This window comes from Pristis pectinata, chromosome 5, assembly GCF_009764475.1.
Source record: "Pristis pectinata isolate sPriPec2 chromosome 5, sPriPec2.1.pri, whole genome shotgun sequence".
In the NCBI taxonomy this organism is placed as follows: Eukaryota; Metazoa; Chordata; class Chondrichthyes; order Rhinopristiformes; family Pristidae; genus Pristis; species Pristis pectinata.
This window is the reverse complement of record NC_067409.1, coordinates 23,794,192-23,820,867: the sequence shown is the minus strand read 5'-3', so window position 1 is coordinate 23,820,867 and position 26,676 is coordinate 23,794,192. Positions and strand designations below refer to the sequence as shown.

The window sequence follows — 26,676 nt, the reverse complement described above, 5'->3', positions numbered from 1 at the left end:
ACCGAAAGCCCACTTAACTGATGTCCCACTCACCATCCTGCTACCTATTCCCTCAACGACTGGTGCACAAAGGCTGCAGCACATAATAACTGCAAAGTGCACTGTAGTTAAGTGCAGCACAGTTGTGCATCAAATGATGCTGCTGCCTCACAGATCCAGTGATTTGAGTTTGATTCTGACCTCCAGTACTCTGCATGGAGTCTGCACTTTCTACCTGTGACCAAGTGGGTTTCCTATCCCAGAAATCTGCTAGCTGGTAGGTTAATTGGCCACAGTAAATTATCCCTGATGTAGGTAGGTTGTAGGAGAATCAGCAGGGTTTTGATGAGCATGTGAGCTTTATGGGAGATTAAATGAGGGATTGCTGTGAGAACCAGCATAAACTCGATGCACTGAATAGCTTCCTTCTATGCCATAAAGAACATGAATATCTGCAAGATCCCCTCCAAGTCATGCAATATTTTGACTTGGAAGTCAATGGCTGGTTCTTCAACATCAGTGGATTTAAATCTTCTCCTATAACACCACAGGGTTAAAGAAGGTAGCTATTACAGCAGCACCTTCACCACCATTATCCTCAACACAGGTGCTGCTCAAGGTTGCGACCTCAGTCCCCTACTCTACTCTCTATACACTCACGTCTGCATGGCCAGATTCTGCTCTAACTCCATCTACAAGTTCACAGATGACACCACCATAGTGGGCCGGATCTCAAAGAACGATGAGTTGGAGTACAGGAAAGAGATAGAGAGATTAGTGACATTGTGTCAAGATGACAACCTCTCCCTCAGTGTCAGCAAAATAAAAGAGCTAGTCAATGACTTCAGGAAGCGGGGTGAAGTACTTGTTCCATCTTTTTCGATGGTGCTGAGGTGGAAATGGTTGAGTGCTTCAAGTTCCAGGCATGCAAACTAAAACTTTTCACTGTATCTCAGTACATGTGACAATAATAAACCAGTTACCAATTACCTTCTCATGGGCAATTAGAGGTGGGCAATAAAAGCTGACATTGCCAGAGATGTCCAGATTCCCAAAAAACTGATCAAATAAAACATGCTCTTCTTTGAATTGTCACCTGAGGAAGGAGATGGATCTTATTTTAATACCTCTTTACAGAGGTAAACATATCTGTCTACTTAAATTTGGCAGAATAATGGTGTGGCCATATAACTTCCATGGAAGTTAAAGTTTAATATCAAGAAAAATTTCATGAAATTCACCATCAATCCTCTTTTTCTCTTGACCAAATTAAGAACACTTGAACATACAGCCCCTGACTCAGAGAGTAACCCTGAGTTTATAAAGCTAAAAACTCTGGTATGAAACTAGTAGTACATCACTTGGAATGCACAACATAAAAACATCTGCAAAGCAGAAGGTTTAATCTAAAAAGGTTGTAGTCTTCAATAAGCTCCAACTGAATCTCTGATGGATATTTTATAGGGTATGATATATACAGAACCCTTCTCAGTTAACTCAGATAATACAGACAACTTGAACCAGTGAATTGAAACCATGGGATCGACCATAATTTATGGTAAACAGTTTATTTATTTCCTGGTAGATTATCTCGAAGACAAGCTCTATCACTATTGCCTTTAATACATGCATATATACATGCATATATTGAAAGCATATATTGCCCAGATATCAAATGCTTATCAATGTTTTTAAACAGTATGTAATTTAATCTTCTTTTAGACCATTGCTGCCTTAATAGTTCAGATACTTAGAATATAATGCATTCTTCTGTTATCTCACATACTTCAATACTTGCCTGCAATTGAACCCATTCCTGTGCCTGGTAGGAATGGTCTGGTGTCTATGTTTAAATTATCATTGTCCTTCAAAGGGCTAATAATTTCATCAACACAGGGAGCCACACTTGTGTGTCCTGGGTCAGATTCAGATTAAAGTGCTCTCTGTAACAGCTGAGCTCCATTTTGAGCTCTGGTCAACTTCCATTGCAACTAAAACGAAAACAAAATCCAGCGGATGCTGGGAATATGAAATACAAACAAGAAGTCATAGAGAGTCATACAACATGGAAACTGGGCCTTCAGCCCAACAAGTCTATGGCACCACGAGCAGGCAGCAGGGAAGTGTGAAGGCGGTCAAGACTGTAATAACAAGAGACTTGATAGTTAGGGGGGCAGAGTTCTGTGGCTGCAGAAGGGGCTCCAGTATAGTGTGTTTCCTCCCTGGTGCCAGGGTAGAGGATGTCTCTGAGCGGTTGCAGAATATCCTCAAGGGGGAGGGTGAGCAGCCAGAAATCTTTGTGCACATTGACACAAATGACATAGGTAGAAAAAGGGATGAGGTCCTGTGGAGTGAATATTTTTTGGACTGGAGGCCCATGAGTAGTGGTGTTCCACAGGGGTTGGTGCTAGCCCCATTGTTATTTGTCATTTATATCAATGACTTGGATGAGAATGTACAGTAAGTTTGCAGATGACACTAAAATAGGTGGTGCTGTAGACAGTGAAGATGATAATCAGAATTTACAAAGGGATCTTGATTAACTGGGGGCCAAGGAATGGCAAATGGAGTTTAATTTAGATAAATGCGAGGTGTTGCAATTTGGGAAGACAAATGAGGGTAGGACTTATACAGTGAATGGTTGGGCCTTGGTGAGTGTTGTAGAACAGAAGGACCTAGGAGTACAGGTATATGGTTCCCTGAGAGTGGCCTCGCAGGTGGTCAGTGTGGTGAAGAAGGATTTTGGCATGCTGGCCTTCAACAGTCAGGGCACTGAGATTAGAAGTTGGGATGTTATGTTGCAGTTTTACAAGACATCGGTGAGGCTGCACTTGGTGTTCAGTTTTGGTCACCCTGCTATAGGAAAGGTATCATTAAGATGGAAAAATTGCACAGGAGATTTACAAGGATGTTGCTGGCACTTGAGGGACTGAACTGCGGAGCGAGGTTGATCAGGTTGGGACTCTTCATTGGAATGTAGAAGAATGAGGGGTGATCTTTTGGGTGCATATAAAATGAGGGGTAATATATAAAATAGGGTGAATGCGCACAGTCTTTTTCCCAAGGTTGGGGTGAGAGGGGAGAGATTTAATAGGAACCTGAGGGGCAACTTTGTCACCCAGAAGGTGGTCAGTATATGGAATGAGCTGCCAGAGGAAGTGGTTGAGGCAGGTACATTAACAGCAATTAAAAAGAACTTAGGCAGGTACATGGATAGGAAAAGTTTAGAGATATATGGGGCAAATGCAGGCAATGGGACTAGCTTTGATGGGAATCTTGGTTGGCATGGACCAGTTGGTCTGAGGGGCCTGTTTCTGTTCTGTATGACTCTATGACTCCATCCATGCCAACCATCAAACCCCCAGTTATACTAATCCTACACAAACCCTATTTTATTCTCCCCACTTTGCCATCAACAAATTAGGGACAATTTACAGGAGCCAATTAACCCAGCAACCCCCCCCCCCCAACTCTTTGGGATGTGGGAGGAAACTGGAGAACCCGGGGGAAACTCATGTGGTCACAGGGAAAACGTACAAACTCCACACTGACAGCAGTCCAGGATTGAAACGGGATCACTGCAGCTGTGAGTTCTACAAGTTACAACACTGTCCCACCCAAAGTGCTGGAAACAGTCAGCAGATCAAGCAATACAACAGAATTGTAAGTGTAATTGGGACTAAGTTGCCGAGAGTTCTAGTTTGGGTAGCCAGACTGGATGTCATTTTTTTGTATGTTGCTGGGTCATATCGCAATCATTTTTTGGTGTTTCTAAATGACAGTTACCACCCATCCTTAGTGACCACATTTAAGAGGCATGTTAGTATGATTATGGGAAGGAGCTGGGTAAGGACACAGGATTCCTTCCCTAAACGTTCTTGAGTAAACCAATTGTATTTTTATGATTTTTGCTAATCTCAACTTCTTATTTCTCTGTTTTATGTTGAATGCATATTCTGAGACAGATTTGAGATCAATTACACTGAACTACCAGTCTAGGAACATAATCACTACGTTAGAAACTGGACAGGCTAAGGTCTGTGTTCCTTGGAGCAGAGGAGGATGAGCAGCGATCTGATAGAGGTATACAAAGTTAGAAGGGGCATATATTAGGTAGATAGTAGAAAATTTACCCCATAGCGGGGGTGTCTAAAGCCAAAAGGCACAGGTTTAAGTAAAAGGGTAAAAAGTTTAGAGGAGATCTGAGGAAGAATTTCTTCACCCAGAGGATGGTTGGAACCTGGATCACACTGGCTGAGGGGGTGGTGAAGGCAAGTAATTTCACAACATTTAAGAAGTATCTTGATGAGCACTTGAATTGTTCAGGCACAGAAGGCTATGGGCTGGGTGCTGGTAAATGGGGTTTGTATAGATGGCTACCCAGAACAGTTCAGCACAGGAACAGCCCTTGGCCCATGATGCCAAACTAAACTAAATCTCTTCTGCCTGCACATGGTCCATATCCCTCCATTCACTGCATATTCATGTGTCTACCTAAAAGCCTCTTAAATGCCACTATTGTATCTGCTTCCACCACCATCCCTGACAGTGTGCTCCAGGCATCCACCACTCCCTGTGTAAAAAACTTGCCCTGCACATCTCTCTTAAACTTTCCCTCTCTTACCTTAAGTTCATGTCCTCTAGTATTTGAGAGCAAGGGTACTTGATGGTTGGGACAGGCCAGCTTCTGTGGTAAATGACTCTATGACTCTCTTATACAGTAATCTGCAATGCATGCCTCACTGTTACATATACTGCATGTCATGTTTCAAACTTTTCACACACTGCTTCACAAAATAAAATGTTGTGGATGCTGGAAATCTGAAATAAAACAAAAAACCCTGAAAATGCTCCACCAGTCAGACATCATCTGTGGAGCAAGAAACCGAGCTCACAGCTGAGGGAGAAGTCCTGACATAACTGCTGTCATTTCACCATGTAATCATCAGTAATTTTGTGATTTCTGCATGAACACGGAAACCCAGAGGTTGCTGGAAGTCAACGTGTGTAGTTTCCATGACTTCCCTCCAACACTAAACTCCACTGGACTTGGCCATGGAGAACAGTGAGTGAGTATGAGGTTGGAGAGATACCCCAGCACTGGTATGGAATCCTCTTGAACAACCTGTGGAAAGTTAGACCTGGAACAGTGGGTTCTTCCTCACTGGTTTCACTAATGGAGAAGAACTGTGGAAGACTAAGTGTCTGTATCTTTAAACTTTTTTTTAAAGTTTGTATCTGTTTAATTATTTTTATGTGTGTTTGTCCATTGTTTTAAATCAGTAATTTTTTCTGTTCTTTTTGAGTTTTTAGTCATTCTTAATCAGTTTGGAATGATCCTGGAAGTCATAAACATGTAGAAACATGCAAGAACTTTGACAATGTTGAGAGCCAGCAAAGCTTAGGGAACATCAAAGTGAATTGTCAAAGTTTTTAAGTGGACCTGTGGGCAGGACCCCCAACAACATGATGGAATTTACAATGTATAATGCCCTTTGTTGTGCAGGGCCTTGGCACTGAGGATTGGTTTTTAGAGAATATACACCTGTCCTCATTGAGGGGTCAGCGATGGAAAGAGTGAGCAACTTCAAGTTCCTGGGCATCAACATCTTGGAGGATCTATCTTTGGGCCCAACACATTGATGCAATCACAAAGAAGGCATGTCAGCGGCTCGACTTCATTATAAGTTTGAAGAGATTTGGTATGTCACCAAAGACACTTGCAAATTTCTATAGATGTACGGTGGAGAGCATTCTGACTGGTTGCATCACCACCTGGTATGGAGGCTCCAATGCACAAGATCGGAAGGGGCTGCAGAGGGTTGCAGACTCAGCCAGCTCCAACATGGGCACAACCCTCCTCACCATTGATGACATCTTCAAGAGGCGGTGCCTCAAGAAGGCAGCATCCATCATTAAGGAACCTCACCACCCGGGACATGTCCTCTTCACATTACTGCCATTGGGGAGGAGGTACAGGAGCCTGAAGACCCACACTCAACATTTTAGGAACAGCTTCTTCCCTTACACCATTGGATTTCTGAACGGTCCATGAACCCATGAACACTACCTCATTATTCCTCTTTTGCACTATTTATTTATTTTTGTAACTTACAGTAATTTTTATGTCTTGCACTGTACTGATGCCACAAAACAACAAATTTCACGACATATGTCAGTGATAATAAACCTGATTCTGATTCTGGTGGTGAATGCGGGCAACTCATCACCGATCACAAGATCTGGTTCAGGATTTGAGATAAATGAACTTTCATTCAGAACTGGAAATACTGAGATCAACAAGTTTTAGGAGGGAGTGAAAGGGGGAAGGAGAGGAAAGAACAAAAGCAATGATAGGAGAAGGCAGGAGAGGTTAAATGATGAATGGGATCAGGATGGAAAGCAATGGGCAGCAGTAATGAGATGAAAGGTGGAGGCAGTGGAAGTGCAGATCAAAGTAGCAGAATAATTAATAGAAAATATTGGGACACAGGAGACTGCAGATGCTGAAATCTGCAGCAACGCACAAGGCACTGGAGGAACTCAGCGGGTCAGGCAACACCTGTGAAGGGAAACGGACAGTCGACACTTCAGGTCGAGACCCTTCATCTGGACTGAAAGGAAGAGGGGAGATAATCGGTATAAAATGGCGGAGGGAAGGGGTGAAGCAAGAGTTGGCAGGTGATAGGTGGACCCACGTGAAGGGGTGTGTGGGGGGGGGGTTAGAGGCAGATGAGGGAGGGAGGAGAGTGGGAGTGATGTCAGAAGTTAGCAAGTGACAGGTGGGAGGGGCTGAAGGTGATGGAATCTGATAGGAGAGGAAGGTAGGGCATGAAATAAAAAGAGTGAAGTGGGGTGGGGAATTGGTGGGAGGAGTGTGTGTGGGTGATGGGCAGATGGAGAGGGTTGGGGGAGGGGAAAGAGTTATGGTGATTTTGTTTATATGTTGGAATATTGAAAATATTGGATTGTTTAATTGGATTGGATCGGTGAACTCCAGTGTGTAAACAAGAAGTCTTGCATTTGTATCTCCCTTTCCGTGTTCCAAAACACTTTATAGACAATTAGGCAGTTCTGCAGTCCTGTTGTAATAAAGGAAATATAACATGACATACATCAAGAATATAAACCAAGATATAAACAAAATTCCACCCATACATTGGTAGAAATTGTGCTTCTTTCTTTTACCCCCCTGACAAGCTGCCAATGCATCTTTCAAGACTCGGTGAGGGTCTGTCCTGGAAACGAGGGGAGCAAGCTATTTTCTGGTTTGCATGACGGTCAAAGGGAATACCCTAGTAATCCGATCTAATCCCGCGGATTCTATTATTTTCTCGAAGTGGGCTGCACCAAAATATCTAGGATCTTTCAGGATGCTGGAATGCCTTTGGTCGGTAAGAATAGCCTTCAGTGGGAGGGATACGCGGAGGCTCTATTGTCTGTGCAGTTGTCACACAGGAGGGAGCCCGTGAAGGTGACAGAAAGTGGAGTTGCTTTGCCTTGAGTTTGCAGACAGCTGCAAAAGGAACAATCTCTCGTAACACTATATATTCATGCTAAAGAATAACTTTGTAAAATTTCGTTAAAAGGACTAGGACAAAGTCAGACCTCTTTCTTTTCTCTTTCAGCTGTTTTTGTCCTGAGCGGAGAGATTATTTTTCTTGGACTTTCGCCCGGAGGTGACCTGTGATCTGTTGGCGATGGGAAGGCTGGACAACCTTGGCTTGTTGACTCTCGCCCTCAGATACAACCTTACGGTAGTCGGTGAGTGAGACATGTTGAAATGCTGCCAGTGGATTGAAGATACGGTGTCCTATTTTTTGTTCTTACTGTATAACATGGTCTTAATTGCTGAAGATATCAGAGGGGCGTTGATGAAACGCTTTCTCATTCAAAAAGTACTGAGGGGCTGGAACTGGCTGCCTGAGAGGGTGATGCCGGCAGAACCCTTCAGCAACTTTAAAAGGGACCTGAATGAGCATTTGAAGAGCGGTGGCCGAGAGTCAGGAGGTGAGAGTATCCTCCATCACTCATTATATCCAGTATCACTCAGCCGATATGGACACGATGGGCTGAATAGTCTCCATCTGTGCTCTAAACATGTTATTTTCTGTGCAGATGAAATGTTGCAGAGATTATGTTTGTTCGGTTCCTTCGGAAATGGTTCTGGTGATCAACGCATCCTCAGGACTGTTACCATGGATGGCATTATTGCAAAGTGCACCCCTTTATTAAAATCTTCTGTGCCTCTACAATACTTCACAGAAATTGCTGGAAATACTTAGCAGGTCAGGCAGTATCAATGGGAAGAGAAAAAGAGTTTGCCTGCCAAAGTAATATATTCATTTTGTGCAATAATGTCTTTTGGATTCTACTGTGTTAAACAGATAAGGAACCATGTATTCAGAAAGTGTCAAAATTAATGAAGTTTTGTTTTGCAAAATTGTTGTTAATAAATGTTTATAATCTCCTGAGGCATTATGTTCCTCACCCCCCGTTGCTTTTTGCAGTCAATTTGAATATTTTGTGACTGTTTTCCTCTTTTGGTGAGTCCTAAAAGGGTGACCAAAGTTGCTTACCCTTTTTATGTCAAGTTGAGATCAAATGGCTTCCCGCTTTCATTCGGCTATTCCCAGATTTAAAATTGGTGCTGGTAAATGGAGCTAAGGGAAACACTAAACACATCCCATGTGTTTCTTCTTTACTAATGAATATTTAGACATTAATTCATTTAATCATCATTCCTTTACATCTGACACAGTGTGGTTAGAAAGTTTTAAATATGATTTATACTTAGACCATTAAAAATAATAAAATAAGTGAATTAAAGTGACTGTTTCCTGCTGCTCTCAAAATCTGTTGAGCGAACCCAGCTCCGCAAACTAATGTAATCAGAGAATGTCTGCATTTGAGAGTGAAGGCATTGTGGTTTGGTGGCATAGGTTTAACCAGATGGAAGGTTTGACAGATGGATGTGAAAGTTCAAGAAGTGTTGCCCATTTTGTAGTTTCACTCATAACTAACCTGAAATTCTGCAGTTTAATAAACCACTAAACTTACCTGCCCTCAGATTATGGGTATAATGTGGATGCATTTGCGAAGGAAATTCTAGGTTTCTTTCTCTATCTCTGTGTGTTCCACTTTTCAATCAATTCTTCTACTCTTTTCCAGGTTATTTTCATGCATTTCTGTATTCTGTGTCTATGTACAGTATTTAAATTTGTATAAGAAATGTCCATGCCATACCCAAACTCTCAATCAATGCCCTTAACTTCAGACAAAACCCAAACCTCAGTGCCACCGTGTGCCTCTAAACCCAGTTTAAAAAGATCCCAATCAGGCAACATAAGTCTGTGAGGACCAGAAAATTGGTAATGATTTCATGCATTAATAAGGGAGTATGCACTCAAGCCAGTTAAAGTTAGGACATTATGCAAACCGACATGCTTACGTGAATTACCCTAATTAAAGCCTTCCTAACTTAGAGTAATAAATAATCTTTTTTGAACTAATGCTATCACCCATAAGTAAAAACGTTAGCAACAAAGCAACACTAAATTGCAACACCACAATTTAACAATGTTATAGCCAGCCAGAGCACAGATGGTTGAGAAATTCCCCTGTCAATCAAGCACCCTGCTTTGTGACTTAGATTGGTTTCATGCCCAGCATTTATGTATTACTTAATACATTTTTCTGGCGAGATACCCAGCTTTCATTGCGCAAATTTGTTGGCGTTTCCTGTTCTCCTTTTTGGACTCTGCTTTCTGAGTAAATTGAGTTTATTTTATGGTACATTGTACTCCTTGCCATGAGTCATATGCTGAGTCCCACTTAAATCTTTGGTTGATGCTGTATTATCATTAATGTATATTTTATAAATGACAATTTCAAATTGAGATTACATAACCTCATTATCTGTGTCTAAAAATGTGATCAGTTGTCTACTTACATCGGTGATCAGGATACTAATAATATTAAACAAACTTGCAAAGGTTGCCTCACCATTCCTGATGGTACTTTCTAAATACCCCTGTCAGCAGCTCAGCCTGTGAAAGCAAGTTAATGGATCATTGTTCAACATTGTAAAATTGAGATGCACTGTCATATCTGGGAAGAAGTCAGTTATGATTTTTTAAAAATAGCTTACATATGGAAGACTACAACAGTGACTATAACTGAAAATGCAATGAAAAATTCCTATCTCCCTTTTCTACTCTTAATGAGCGAAATCCCAGATAACACACAAAGACATGGCCATAAAACCATTTGTCTGGGGATAGTGGCCAATGGAGATGGAATGGCTGAAGGCAAGATGACTCATTTTTCTTCCTTCATTCATGGGACATGAGTATTTATTGCTCACATCTAATCAAGGCTCCATCACAGTGGATCTGTAGTTACATCAAAGCCAGGCTGGGTAAGTTACTGAATTGACAATGACTCAAAGGGGAGAAAAGTTTACAGAACCAAGGAGAAATAAAAATAACTGTAGATAACATAAATCTGAAACAAAACCTGAATTGACAAAGGGTTTCACAACCCAAACTGTTAACTCTGTCTCTCTATCCACAGATGGTGCCTGTCCTACTGAGTGTTTCCAACATTTTCTGCTTTTTTAAAATTTCTGCTGGTAGAAAGGTCTTCTTATAATCTTGTAGCATCCCAGTTTTGTTAATCCATGAAGAACTGGTTCAGAAATGCCTAGCAGGACAAAAAACAGAACCAAATGAGAGACTGTCCAAGCTTATTTTGCCCATCAGTACATCTCTTCCTACACTTGAGCAATTTATTGTTAGAATTGCTTTTGCATTTTTCTGAAGAAGTGGTCATGTACTTCAACTTGGCCTTATTTGTGGTTGGTAATTGCAATTAGTCAGGATTCCCATTCCTCATTTGTACCGAACTATCCTTGCCAGTAAATGCGGGATGAGGGCAGGATCAGCCTTGGCTAAGCCAGCAGCCACTTTCTAAATTCACATGTTAACAACATCTATTGTGCCCAGGAGTTTGCACCTTTCAGTGATGGGTAGGGATAGGAACTACCAGCTGGATGCAGAAACCTTTGGAGCTATTTTGTAATCCTGCTTAATTTCTAAGAAAGGAATTGAAAATGAAGGATTGATGAGAATGGATATGTACTCAAGAGTTTTCCTTGAAATCGGGAGTGCTTGGCCCAGCATTTACAATATTAAGTGGAAGTGGTAGGGGGAGGAGAATGCTTAACAGCTGAATACTGTTTTTATGTTATCTGTTTAAATATTCATAGTATTTCTTCCCTTCAGTCTTTTATTTTGCCACTTTCCAAATGAGGAAATCTTTATTTCGTCATTTACAGTGTATCAGTCCATTTATTCAACAAACAAACTGCTATTTCTACAAGAGGACATGTTGACTGGTTTACTTGGTCAGAGAAAACTTGAGAACGCATCGCATTCATGAATCCATTTCCAAAGGTCCTGACCACAGTTCTAGATCTGCCCACTCCACAATGAGTGGGAGAAGGCTTGAATGTTTCGGGTGGGAAGGGGGAAGAGAGTATGGGTTAAAAAGCAAAATATACAGCACCCACGCTGCTGCACGCCTATTTAATTTTTGGTGAGGTGGGGCATTTGAGGGTCCTGCTGTGGCACGATAGGACATATTAATATATTTAAAACAGGCTTCTTCAATATGACTGGAAATTAACTCTTTCCTGGCGATGGGATGGGAGGGGTTGGTGGTGAGGAAACATAGAGGAAGGAGAAGCTGGGTCCACAAGATAAGTGGATCCATTTTCATGTCTTGTGGACCAGGAGGGAGTATCAGAACATATCCCAACCATGAAGCCTTCAGCTTTGGCAAAGGCTGATCATCAGCCTCTCCACACCCTTCAGTCATAATCACCCTCTAAACCCGAATGCCAACATGTACGCAGTTGTGACCACATTTACCTGCCTGCTAGGTGGTGGCTGCAGCTACAACATATTAATCAGGCCCTGCCATGGTTGCAGGCCACTGCATTACCTGCATTGCCAACCTTTTCAGCTGTTTCAGACTCATCTTGCACCCAGTTCAAGTCTCTGTAAATATGGGACCCAGTTCTCATAAAGTATTTATAAAATAATTATATAATGTTGGATTTATTCTTGACAGATTGTTGATGGGAATATGGGGTGAACAAAATAGGATTGGCATAAATGGGTAGTTTGTAATTGGCACAAACTTGGTGGATCAAAGTGCTTGTTTCTGTACCATTTTGTGACTAATCATTTCAGTAATTCCGAATTGAAAATTAACCAGAATTTGTGGGAAATATTTTTCTCTTCTTTGTTCATGTCAATAGCAAAGCCAACATTTATTCTCCATCACAAATTGCTTCCAGTGCATTTCAGAAGGCCATTACATACTAACCAGATTGGTGGTTCTGGGGCCATATATTGATCAGATGGGGTGTAATTGACAAATTTCTTTTCCCAGACGACTTTACTGAACAAGATATGTTTTTACAATTCAGTTGTTTCAAAGTCACCATTTCTGATTTTTTAAAAATTAAATACTTATCTCTAAAGTGCCCAGCTCCCATTATGGTGTTCAAGCTCATATTGCCAGACCAGCAGTTTAGGATTCTGGATTCTGGAAGTTTTGTTATACCATTGGCATCAACTTTTCAGGGTTAAGTTGTGCGATCAAGAAAGTGTTGCCAAATGATTCAGCACCATGACCTACATAAAATAAAATGGTTTACAACAAGTTACCACATAGTTTTATTGCAGAAAGTGGCAATGGAATGAATTGAGGTATTCTCCATTGAAACAGTGATTTAGTCCTGGATATTAGTCCTAGTAACTTAACCACTGTCCTACTGAGCCCCACAGTGTTAACTCTTGTGACAACTCGTCCACAAAACAACAGTGGCTCTGTTATAAGTGGTTCATTATCTGTGAAACCCTTTGGTAAACCTTGAGTATATGACAGATTTACTAAAATCATAGTTTGTTCTTGTACTGAGTTAAAAATCCAGACTTGTTATATTCCAAGACCACATGTATTCTGGTTGATGAGTTTTTACGTGGCTCCTTATAAGAGCAGGAAGCACTTTTCCAATGCATAATCAACACATGTTGCCTTGTGTCAATTACACCTGTGCCAGCACTTTGAAAGAGATTATTAACTGGCCCCAGTACCTCGCCTAAAAATGACATGTTCCTGGAAAGGTGCAGGCCATTGAGTCCCCATCACAGCCCCAATGCTGGAAAGTTCTGTGGTTCTGTCCAGCCCCAGGCCAGAAGCTGAAAGACCTTCCCCCCATTTACTTGCCTTTGTGAAGTGCTCAAAGGAATGCAACTGAGGCTAGGGTCTGGTTTCAAGCACTGGTTTTTGGGAGTGGTTGCGGGGTGTAGAAGCATCAGCTGGGCCTCTGGACTTTGATGTTTAGGCCAAACCATTGGAATCAGAATCAGGTTTATTATCACTGACACACTTCGTGAAATTTGTTGTTTTGTGGCCGCAGTATAGTGCAAGACATAAAATTTACTATAAGTTACAAAAATAAATAAATGGTGCAAAAGAGGAATAACGTGGTAGTGTTCATGGGCTCGTGGGTTTGTGATTGCAGGTGATGACCAGAATAAGCCTGGGGAGGTGTGGAACAGCATGATCAATGGGTGTGTCTGAGGATCTGTGGGGTTCAGGCAGCCAGAAGATGGGTGGGGGAGCAGGAGTCAGGTTGACCATTGAGGGGCATGAAGGAGAATGCCCTGATTGGTGTGGAGGGCTAGGGTATCACTTTGGAGACAGGCTGATGGTGTTTGAGGGGTTTCATTGAGGAGCTGCCACGACAAGTAAGTATCTTAGTTAAAAAGGATCTATCTGAGCCATGTTTCCAGCACCAGACTCCAATGTCTGCACAAGCATTTAACTAATGTCGAAGCAGCTTCCAGGGGCCACCTGTGTGGACCATATTCCAGTTGTGTAATGTTTGCAACTGAATACCACTGTATGGTGTCAGGGCTTCTGTGCATTGCCTGCATGGAAGATTGGGAAGGGAAATCATAGATTCACAGCAAGTCCCTGATTTTCCTTCATGATAATGTTTTATGGGTACTCGCATGGGCCCCAGCTATACCTGCCTCTTCATTGGCTATGTTGATCAGTTTCTGTTCCAAGCCTTTCTCCACTATATCGACAACTGCATTGGTGCCACCTCTTGTACTTGTGCGGAACTTGACAGTTTCATAAATTTCGCCACTAATTTTCACCCTGCTCTCCAATTCACTTGGACTATCTCTGACACCTCTCTCTCCTTCCTCGATCTTTCTGTCTCCATCTCAGGAGATTCCTTATCCACTGACATCTTCTACAAACCCACTGATGCCCACAGCTACCTCAATTCCAGCTCCTCCCACCCTGTCTCTTGCAAGGATGCTATCCCTTTTTCTCAATTTCTCTGCCTCCACCGCATCTGCTTGCATGATGCGGCTTTCCACTCCAGAACATCCGAGATGTTCAACTTCTTATCTAACTGGGGCTTCCCCCCGACTGTGGTCGAGAGAGCTCGCACCCGTATCTCTGCCATTTCCTGCACTTCCGGTCTCACCCCACCTTTCCCAGACCCAACAGGGATAGGATCCCCCTTGTCCTCACATTTTATCCCACCAGCCTACATATTCAACACATCATTCTCCAACATATCTTTCTCTGCCACTTCTGCCATCTCCAACGGGACTCCACCACCAAGCATATCTTCCCCTTCCCACACTTTTCTGCCTTTCGCAGGGACCGCTCTTTCTGCGACTCCCTAGTTCACTCCTCCCCCCCGCCATCCCGCTCCCACCCTGGGAACTTTCCACTGCCCCCACTATAGGTGCAACACCTGCCCCTACACCACCTCCATCACCTCCATCCAGGGACCAAAACAGTCCTTTCAGGTGAGACAGAGATTCACCTGCACCTCCCTTAATATCATCGACTGCATTCAGTGCTCCAAGTGTGGCCTCCTCTACATTGGTGAGACCAAACGCAGACTAGGTGACCGTTTCGCAGACCACCTGCACTCTGTCCGTAACAGCGATCTGCATCTCCCCATTGCCAGTCACTTCAACTTCCCCCCCCCCCAACACTACCACTGATAGGACATTCCTCAGCCTCCTCTACTGCTGGGAGAATTCCAAGCGCAAGCTGGAGGAACAGCACCTCATTTTCTGTCTTGGAAGCTTGCAACCCAATGGCATGAACATTGAATTCTCCCACTTTAAGTAATCCCCACCCACCTTCCCTGCAACCCCTCCCCGCCCACCATGCTTCTTCTCTTCTTCCCTTTCCTTGCCCATCTCTTTTTTCTACCTTCTTCCTTTCCCTCCTTACCTTTGACCCATCCCCCAGTGGATCTGCTCTCCCCTCCTCCCCCGCACCTGCCTATCACTGTCTCTTACCTGCATCTACCTATCACCACCTTGTGCCCACCCACCTCCCCTCTTTTGTCCACCTGTCACTGCTCTGCTTTTCCCTCCTATATATTGGGCTTCCCCTTTTCCTATCTTCAGTCCCGAAGAAGGGTCCTGACCCGAAACGTTGACCGCCTGCTTTTCTCCACAGATGCTGCCTGGCCTGCTGAGTTCCTCCAGCATCATAGTGTTTTTCATCTAGATTCCAGCATCTGCAGTCCTTTGTTTCTCCAATGTTTTATTGAAATTGAGTTGAGTAGCAGTTTTAAATATTTCTAGGCCTATAATATTTCCCCACAGCCCTGTAAATTTGTTTACATGGGAATGAATCTCATGAATATATTATAGAGTTATACAGCATGGAAACAGGCCCTTTGGCCCAACTCGTCCATGCGGACTGTGTTGCCCAGTGAGCTAGTCCCATCTACCCGCATTTGGCCCATAGCCCTCTACACCTCTACTTTCCATGTACTTATCTAGATGGCTTTTAAACATTGCTAATGTGCCTGCCTCAACTACTATCTCTGGCAGCTTATTCCAAATACTCACCACCCTTTGCTTGAAAAAGCTGCCCCTGGTGTCACTTTTAAATCTCTTGCCTTGGATCTTAAACCTATGCCCTCTAGTTTTTACTGCCTCCTCCCTGGGAAGAAGACTATGTGCTTTCACCCTGTCTATACTCCTCATGATCTTATATACCCCTATCAGGTCACCTCTCAATCTCCTACGTTCCAGGGTATAAAGTCCTAGTCCACGCAACCTCTCCTTGTAACTCAGGCCCCCAAGTTCGGGCAACATCCTGGGAAATCTTTTTTGCACTCTTTCTAGTTTATCAATCAAGTAATCAACATAAGTTCGAGTGGATCCATTGCTGTAGATATTTTTATTGTCAAATGTGAAGATGGTTTCCCTAAATTATTCATTTTTGAATTATAAGTGCTGTCTATTGTAACAGTGCTCTGAATGTAACAATGCAATATTTGTTCTGTGCTTTTTTGCAGGGAAGATCTGGATTACAGTAATAGTATTGCTTCGCCTACTTGTAATCATTGGCATTGGCTATCCTCTGTACCAGGACGAGCAAACAAAATTTACATGTGACTCCATGCAGCCAGGGTGCTCCAATGTGTGCTATGACACCTTCTCCCCCATATCTCACTGCAGATTTTGGTTTGTACAGGCAATCGTGCTCTGTCTGCCTTTGGTGATCTTCATTACTTACGTCACTCACAGGCTGCCCCTGCAAAATGCAAACAACCCTTGCCAGCATCCTCAAAACCCAGTAGAGACTTCATCAATCAGAAAAGTGCCAGTGGGAAGAGCTTCTTTAATACACAGAAGCTGTGAGACGAACCTTGGTTTAGAGGACGGCTGTGGTGAACCTCAGGCAGTAAATGACGATCTCAGAACAGGGCAAAGAATTCATAATTTTTGTGAGGCATATGTGCTTCAATTACTTCTGAGAGCTTTACTGGAAGCAGGATTTGGGGTCAGCCAATATTACTTGTTTGGATTTTTTGTCCCAAATAAGTTTGTTTGCTCCAGTTATCCATGTGCCAACATAGTGACATGTTATCCGTCCAGACCCACTGAGAAAACTCTGCTGGCTAACTTTATGTTTGGAGTCACTGGACTCTCATTTTTGCTGAACTTAGTAGATTTAATTTATGTCACTAAGCAAGGTGTAAAACAAAGCAAGAGGAGGAAGTTGCTGATGAGGAACTTTTATCAAGAAGAGCCCTATCACGATATCCCAACTGACACCCATGTGCTTCCTGAGCAGAAAGCAGTCCAAGAGTATGGTCTGCATGTGCGTGAAAGGCATGAAAGTGATGCAAGTGCTGCCAGTGAAGCATCTTCCAAATTAGGACAGGAGAAAGGAGCCTTTAAAGAGCCGGAGGTGCTTTTGGAGAACGTGGCCCTCTCCAACACCAACAGCAACAACACACACCTCACCACGATCGCACCATCCCCAGGCTCCACAGGAAGAACTGCCGACAAGGATGCTGGGAAGTCAGCCCTGTGTGTGAGCGAGCAGGGGATTGCTGCTCATTCATTCAAGGGGTGCGCAGGGGAGCTGCTGGATCAGCAGGGTTCCAGATTACGCCAACACGCACTGCAGAAGTCTGCTGCATCTCCAGTGAGCAACAGCCAATTGATAGAGGAGTACAGGCTTGTTCATATGCGGATTACAGACAATAAGGATGGTAGGAGAAAGAAATCTGAATGGGTTTAGGGGCAGAAGTCAAAAATCCTCAATGAGAACAACTAACCTCTGCTGAAATGCTTCACCTATTTGGGATATTCTTAGACGTACTTTGAAACAGTGGTGTGCAGTGACAATAGTTAGGCTTGGTTGAGTGTAAACTGGACTAAAGAGTTATTGTCCCACGAGGACAGCAGGTGGTGCTGTATATGTAGTAATGGCAAGCGAAACCAGGTCAGAGCAGCAGAATGTCAGCGTGGAAGTCTCCGGTGAATGACTCGATGGTTATCTGCTTGAACTTGTTCTCATACAATGGAACTGAAGGATCGCTTCAAGGTGCTTTTGAACAGTAGCATAACTCCATAATAGTATTCAACCCCAGATGTCATACAAGTAAATCTGGTTGTTTCAAATTTTAGTGTCAAACTCCAGTAGAAAAAAAACTGGATGCTTTTATAGAGCACCTTTCACAGCCTCAGGACATCTTGATGTGCTTCATAGTCATTGATGTAGTCACTGAAATGTAATTAGTATTCTAACGCAGGAAACTCCTAAAAACCAAAATCAAAAAAACTGCAGATCTAAAGATTCTTTTCTCTCTCTGCATATGCTGCCTGACCCGCTGAGGTTTCCAGCATCTTCTGTTTTCATTTCGAGCTCCAAAATCATATAAATCATAGAATCATATGGCATGGAAACAGGCCATTTGGCCCAACTTGTCCATGCTGACCAATTGGTATTGATATTGGTTTATCATTGTCACTTGTACCGAGGTACAGTGAAAAACTTGTCTTGCATACCGATCATGCAGATCAATTCATTACACAGTGCATTTAATCCCATGGCCCAGTACTTGGTCCAGAGCTCTCTGAGCCTAAGTAATTCAAGTGTTCATCTAGACACTTCTTAAATGCTGTTAGCAACCCAGCTTCAACCCCTCTCTAAAGTAATGCATTCCAGGTACTTACCACTCTCTGGGTGAAGAAGGTCCCCCTCATATCCTCTCTAAATCTCATTCCCCCGACCCTAAACCTATGTATAGTTTTATCTATCTTTGATATGGGGCAAAATTTCCTGTAGTTTCCCCTCATAATTTAATATATCTCAATCATATCCCCTCTTAACCTCCTCTGATCCAGGAGAAAAGATCTAGCTTCTCCAGTCTCTCCTCATAACACAACTGGTCCATCCCGGGCAACATCCTGGTGGATCTCCTCTTAACCCTCTCCAGCGCTATCACATCTTTCTCATACCTCGGTGACCAGAACTGCATGCAGTACTCTGGCTGAGGTCTAACCAAGGTGCTATAAAGTTGGAGAGCAAGTTCTGTATTCATTGCCCTGACTAATGAAGGCCTGTATCTGTATACCTTCCTAACTATGTTGTCTACCAAAAGTTGTACCTCCCCCTCACAGGGGTATCAGCCTAGATTTTTCCCTTCAAGTTTTTGGAGTGAGACTTCAATCTAAGTCCTTCTTACTGAGAAGTGAAAGGACCAGCCTAAAAATAGACATCAAAGGCACAGAGAAACTGTAGCAAATCACCAGTCACTTGCAATAGATATTATAGGTTTATGAATTTTTGACCTGCAATCCCAAAAATGCAAATGAATTTGATTTACATTGACTCACGATAATGCCATTGCTTTTCCTGCAGAAAACAATTGAAAATATGGGGCTGGGTCAATAAATGTCTCATTTAAACTGTGTCAAATTTGCAGCTTAAATGAGCCACTTATCATGCATGCCCTTGATCCCTAGCAGTGCTTGGTCAGAAAATTCAGAACACCACAAAGCTTAGCTATTGGGCCAATAAATTCCTAACTTATACTTCCTCCAGCCATAGAATTAATAAGTGAAAATACATGCATATTTTATTCCACTCAGACTGCATTCCAATCTATTTTATAGGGAAACAAATAAAAAAAAGATTGGTGAGATGCATAGAAACATCAACAACTACAGAAACTAGTGCAATTTCCAGCACCTGCAGTCTCTCGTGTCTACAGAAACTAGGGCAATTATATAATTGGTCACATATTTAATTCTACTAAAACATGCCCAGAGCAATATTTAGTATGTGTCCATCATTATCTCAAATTGCTTTGAAAATGGTATCATTTTCCTCTTAAATGCAATGCAACAAATCATTCTATTTTAGATGATTTAATCAAAACATTTATTCAAGACTGCAAAGTCCACCTCAATATGAATCGCCAGTACTTAGCAAGGCTGGTTAAGCAACAAATCATGACTTGAAATGTTTTCAAGGGTTAACTAAATTAATTAACGAAGTCATATCTCAAAAAAGTTCATGTTGTGTATGAAAATGTTGCTATATCTGTGCATTGAGTGAATATAACAAAAGTTTTCACTGTGTTCTCCCTCTGTACTTTCATATTAAAATGGCATCAAGCAGTTTTTAAAAGACTTGATTATTATAGACAGATTTGGAGCTGAATGTTCCTTTCCATTAGATTCCACTGGCACATCAACCTCTTAGCAAGTGCAGTTGGCACTACTCAAAATTGATGGAAATGTTTAGCAGGGGATCAGTAATTTATAGAACCTCAGTGCTTGTATATGCATCTAAAATCCTTATGGGTCTTAATTTTCTACCCTTGTCAGGAAGGCTGCAGTCATCATACACTGTGATTAGTGATGGGACTGGGCCTCTGCATTTGATTGAAGAAATTTCTCCTCATCTCAGTCCTTATGGCTGATCCTTGTTCTGAAACCATGAATATGACACCTATTCCAGACATCCCAGCCTGGGAAGCCATTTTCCCTACTTCCAACTTGCCAACCTACTTCTGAATTGCCTTAATGAAATCACATTCCATTCTTTTGACCTTTAGAGAATAAAGGAAGAATCAACCCAATCTCCCCAACAGAACTATTCCCCACCCATGATCACCCCACTCCATCGATTCACTAACCTGGAAACTCTCTGTGAGCCTTGATAGTATTTCCTCTAAGATAAGTTAACCTTTCATTTCTAAGAGCTCTAAACTGTAAACAACCAATGGATCTGTTTATAGCTGTCATATCTTGTCGTGTATTGTGGTGGAAAATTAGACATCTAATTGGAAGAGGATGCTCCTTGAACATTCCGATTCTCAGTGATATTAGAAACAAGCACACATCTGGAAGTCAAGGCTGAACTACTTACATCCATCTTCCACCAGGTGTACTGAGGCACACTTCAACTCTTCCTGATGATGCACGTATTGTAGAAAATAGCATAGAGGTGGAATGTATACATTGAGAGAAAATGGGCATGAATGACCTGAAACCAGGATGGGTGAGCTTCTGCTCTGCATGCTTCTGGTAGGAGTTCATTTCAGGTCATTCTCAGGCCCTTGCCTGTTTGGTTTGCCCTATAGTAAATACAGAACCACAGAAAACGGGAACATTTACAACACAAAAGGAATCTGTTTGGCCCATTGTGTTCATGCTAATCAATGAAAATAAATACCTGGCATAATCGGTCCTCCAGCACTTTGTTTGTAGCTCCACAGGGCATGGGTCTTCAAGCACACAGCCAAGTTTCTTTTTAAAGTTTTCTGCCTCTATCATGCTTTCAGGCATTGAGTTACAGACCCCGACCACCTTCCAGGTGAAAACAGGGCTTCTCCTCAGGAAAGCCTCAAAGCAGTTGTAGTCATTACTTGGTTAAGAGAAGGGCAGGACTGGCAGCACAACATTCCAGGGTTCAGATGATTCAGATGTGAGAGATAGGGATGTAAAAGAGGTGGGGGAATTGCATTACGGATTAGGGAGAATGTCAGTGGATGTTGTCTGCATAGACTTTAGCAAAGCTTTTGAGTGATGAGAGATATTGAGGCTGTGGTCGAGTAAAAGAAGGAAGCATACATTGGGCTTAGGAGGTCAGGGATGAGTGAATCCCTTGATGATATTAAAAGATTAAGAAAACTCTTAAGAGGGAAATCAGGAGGGCAAAGAGAGGGTACGAGATGGATCTGGTTAAGGAATATCCCAAGAGGTTCTATAGCTATAGTAAGAGTAAATTGGTGGCTTTGGAGAGAGTAGGTCCCGTTACAGATCAGCAGGGCTGCCTATGTCTCAAGTCGCAGGAAATGGGTGGGATTTTTAACAAATATTTCTCCTCGGTGTCAACGGAGGAGAAAATCATAGTTGCTCAAGAGATAAGGGAAACAAATGGAGATGTTTTGGAGGACATTCATACCAGGGAGGAGGTATTTGCAGCCTTACAGTGTATTAGGGTGGATAAATCCCCAGTGCCTGATTGAGTGCATCTTAAGACCTCATGGGAAGCTAGAGAAGAAATTATGGAGGCCCTCGTGGAGATATTTGCTTCATCGTTAACCACTGGTGAAGTTCCCGAAGACTGGAAGGTGGCTAATGTTGTTCTGTTGTTTAAGAAGGGTAGCAAGGACAAGCCAGGGAACTACAGGCTGCTCAGCCGGACGTCAGTAGCAGGGAAGTTACCAGAGGGAATTCTGAGAGATAGGATCTACCAGCATTTGGATAGACAAAACTAGGGGGCATAGATTCAGAGTGAGAGGGGTTGGATAGACAGAGTCTGATTAGGAGCAGCATGAGTTTATGCGTGGAAAGTCATGTTTAACAAATCTTTTCGAGTTTTTTTTCACCATAAAGGTAACTGAGGGTAGGGAAGAGGATGTCGTCTATTTGGACTTTAGCAAGGCCTTCGACAAGATCCTGCATGGTAGACTGGCCTGGAAGGTTAGGTCCCATGGAATCCAGGGACAGCTAGTTAGCTGGATTCAAAATTGGCTCAGAGGTAGGAAGCAGAGTGTGGTGGTTGAATAGAGGCTGGTGACTAGTGGTGTGCTGCAGGGGTTGGTGTTGGGACCCTTGTTATTTGTTATTTATATAAATGATTTGGATGCGAATGCACAGGGCTTGATCAGTAAGTTTATGGATGACACGAAATTAGGAGGTGTTGCTGATAGTGAAGAAGGTTATTGTAGATTACAGGGGGATCTTGATCAGTTCGGGAAGTGGGCTGAGCAGTGGCAAATGGATTTCAATACAGATAAGTGTGAGGTGATGCATTTTGGAAAGTCAAACCAGTGTAGGACTTCTACTATGAATGGTAGGGCACCAAGGTGTAATGGAACAGAGGGACCTAGGAGAACAAGTGCATAGTTCGTTGAAAGCGGCATCACAGGTAGACAGGGTGGTGAAAAGGGTGTTTAGTGTGCTGGCCTTCATCAGTCAGGGTGCTGAGTATAGGAGTTGGGACATTATGAGTGAGTGAGTATTGGTGAGAGGGGAAAGATTTAAAAGGAACCTGAGGGGCAACTTTTTCATGCAGAGGGTGGTGAGTATATGGAATGAGGTGCCAGAGGAAGTAGTTGAGGCAGATACAATAGTATCATTTAAGAAGCACTTGGATAGGTACATGTAGGGGCGGGGCTTAGAGGGATATGGGCTGAATGGACTCATTGGGCTGTATGTCTCTATAAGGTCCCTCATGGTAGGTTGCTTCAGAAGAGTAAATCACATGGGATCCATGGTGATTTGGTAAATTGGATACCAAATAGGCATGGTCATAGAAGACAGAGGGTGGTGGTGGAGGGGTGGTTTTCTGACTGGACGTCTGTAGGGATCAGTGCTGGGACCTCTGTTGTTTGTGATATATATAAATGATTTGGATGAATGATAGGTGGTATGATTAGTAATTTTGCAGATGACACAAAAATTGGTGGCGTTATGGATAGTGAGGAAGGTTGTCAAAAGATACAGCAGGATATAAATCAGTTGGATATATGGGTGGAAAAATGGCAGATGGAGTTTAATCCGGAGAAGTGTGAGGTGTTGCATTTGGGGAGGTCAAATGTAAGAGGAAACTATACAGTAAATGGCAGGGCCCTTAGGAGCATTGATGTCCAGAAGGAACTTGGATGTAAGTCTTTAGCTCCCTGAAAGTGGCAACACAAGTAAATAGGGGCAGTAAAGGTGCACGCCATGCTTACCTTCATCGATTGGGGTATTGAATATAAAAGTTGAAAAGTAGAATTTCAGCTGTATAAAACTTTGGTTTGAGACCACATTTAGAGTATTGTCTGCAGTTCTGGTCGTCCCACTATAGGAAAGATGTGGAGGCTTTGGAGAGGGTGCAGAAGAGGTTCACCAGGATATTGTTTGGATTGAAGAGTATTAGCTATAAGGAGAGGTTGGACAAACTTGGATTGTTTTCTCTAGAGCTTTGGAGGCTGAGGGGTGACCTGATAGAAATGTATAGAATTATGAGAGGCATAGATAGAGTAGAATTCAGAGTCTTTTTCCCAGGATGGAAATGTCAAGTACTAGAAGGCATAGCTTTAAGGTGAGAAGGGAAACATTTAAAGGAGATCTGTGTGTCGTGTTTTATATAGAAGGGTAGGTGCCTGGAATGCACTGCCAAGGGAAGTGGTGGAAGCAGATACAATAGCAATGTTTAAGAGGCATTTAGGTAGACATATGAACAGGCAGGGAATGGAGGGATATAGACTTTGTGCTGACAGATGGGATTAATTAGATTGGTATCATGGTTGGCACAGACATGGTGGGCTGAAGGGCCTGTTCCAGTGCTGTTCTGTTCTATGTTCTATATAAAAGCGGGACATCAGCCAAAATGATTCACTCCACATGATACCAAGAAACAGCCAAGTGAACTGGCTGCAGCAAGAGTGGATGCTGGCTGTGCTGCTCAGTATTTCCATCATTTTTAATTCTTGACTGCACTTCTTTCACCATCTTCAATTTATGTTCTGTTTTGTTACTGGCCTGACTTTAGTTTCAGGTTCACCTTGTGAATTGTGTTAACCTGCCCAGCTCCATTCTTCCTTCTAGACTACAGAACTCAACCTATCCATCTGTTCCCCATTGCACGGTTAGTCAGGATCCTTCATTATGCTGTCTTCTGCACCTCCTTTATATACCCCTATTGAAATGTGAAGTGCAGTGATTGATATGCACACTGCTCCATGAGTGATCTGACCAGTATATTAAATCAGTGTATCAACGTGACAGTCCTATAAATTAATCTGACTTATGGAGTTGCAAAATATTGAACAACTCAAGTGACAGTGGGCTCCAATTTTCCAAATGCTGTACTGAAGACCTTAGTGTAGGAAATATGAAGGGGAAGAGTTGTCCTACATTCACAAGGAGCAAGACATCTTCCAGCTCCATTCTTCATTACAGCAAAAGCACTGGCTGTCAAAAGTCACATTCCTTGACTTCATGTGGTGTTGCAAGAAAATCAATGACCTCACATGAGCAGTCGAGGTCAATGAATGCTTCTCTATTTGCCACATCCTGACCATTGCACCACTGGCCTCAGATTCTGCTCAGTTCACCATGCACCACCGATCTAACACAAAGGCTTATTAATTACATATCCTCTCTGCACACATTTTGTATTGTAACAAGCCCTGCGCAAATCTTTCATAAACCGCACAATAATTCAACGTGCTGCCAATAATTCAAGCATGATAGTCACATCACCCAATCAGAATACATGACCCACATGGACAAATTTCCCTCCCCATTGTGGAACAAGGTGGGCTAGAACCAAGGCCACCCAGAGTTAACCAGGAAAGGCTAGCACATGTGAATGTATTAGCTCCCTTAGTGAAGCTGCTGTTGGGGCACCAATTGAGAAACCAAAATCATCATGGCTAAATGTCCTTCTCACACCCCACTTCACCTCAGCCCGACACAGATTGGGTGACCGCTTCGTCGAGCACCTTCGCTCTGTCTGCCGCAACAGCCAGGACCTCCTGGTGGCCACCCACTTCAATTCCACATCCCATTCCCATATTGACATGTCTATCCATGGCCTCCTCTACTGCCACGTTGAGGCCAGGATCAGGTTGGAGGAACAACATCTCATATTTCTTGGGAGTCTCCATCCTGATGGCCTCAACATCAATTTCTCTAACTTCCAGTAACCCCCCCCACTTCTTTTTCTCCCCCCCCCCCCACGCCTTTGTCTTCCCTGATTCCCATGGCTCCCTTCCCCCACCTTGATGGCCTGCCCATCTCCTCTCCTCTCCTCCCCCATCCTTTATCCCATGGTCTACTGCCTTCTCCTACTGGATTCCTTCTTCTTCAGCCCTTGGCCTCTTCTACCTATCACCTCTCAGCTTATAACATCATCTCCCCCTCCCCACCCAGCTACCTTCAACCTCTCACCTGGACTCGCCTATCACCTGGACTCACCTATGACCTGCTGGCGTATGCTCCTCCCCCTCCCCCCACCTTCTTATTCTGGCTTCTGCCCTCTTCCTTTGCAGTCCTGATGAAGGGTCTCGGCCGGAAACGTCGACTGTCTATTTCCCTCCGTGGATGCTGCCTGACCTGCTGAGTTCCTCCAGCACTTTATGTGTATTGCTTCAGATTCCAGCATCTGCAGAATTTTTTGTGTCTTCACCTCAGCCTACACTCTCTTCCTATGTACAAACTGAGATGGTGTAATCATGCACTTATACTTGTCTACACCAGCTTCTCCCCCAGTACAGCTTTCCCTTGTGTCTTTCTCCTTTCAGATACCTTTGAACCACAGCCTGTACTGGTAGCAGAGGACTGCCTAGAAGACAGCAATGTTAAAGATAAGATCTTTATTAGTCACATGTACATCGAAACACACAGTGAAATACATCTTTTGTGTAGTGATTTTGGGGGGCAGCCCGCAAGTGTCGCCACGCTTCCGGCGCCAACATAGCATGGCCATAACTTCCTAACCTGTACGTCTTTTGGAATGTGGGAGGAAGCCGGAGCACCTGGAGGAAACCCACACAGACACGGGGAGAACGTACAAACTCCTTACAGACAGGGGTCGGATTTGAACCTGGGTCGCTGGCGCTGTAAAGCATTATGCTAACCATTATGCTACCATGCCTCAATTTCACTCGGACCACCAGCACACACACTGATGATATGCAGCCTGTCGAGAACAACACACAGGTGGAATCTGTACAATGAGAGACACTGAGCATGAATTGTCTGCAGCCAGGGATGGGTGAGAGGATAGCATAAATTCCTGCTTTGTTATCTTCCAGTGGGGATT

The 26,676-nt window shown here is 43.1% G+C and overlaps 1 protein-coding gene across 1 annotated transcript; it reads left to right on the top strand.

Annotated features, from left to right (window-relative positions):
* The first annotated feature begins 7,440 nt into the window (after nt 1-7,440).
* LOC127570518 (gap junction delta-4 protein) lies at nt 7,441-17,640 on the top strand. The gene is made up of 3 exons (XM_052016170.1): nt 7,441-7,516; nt 7,608-7,743; nt 16,406-17,640. Exons 2-3 carry the CDS (start codon nt 7,680-7,682, stop codon nt 17,638-17,640), a joined length of 1,299 nt encoding a protein of 432 aa, XP_051872130.1. The 5' UTR covers nt 7,441-7,516; nt 7,608-7,679.
* The last annotated feature ends 9,036 nt before the right edge of the window (nt 17,641-26,676 follow it).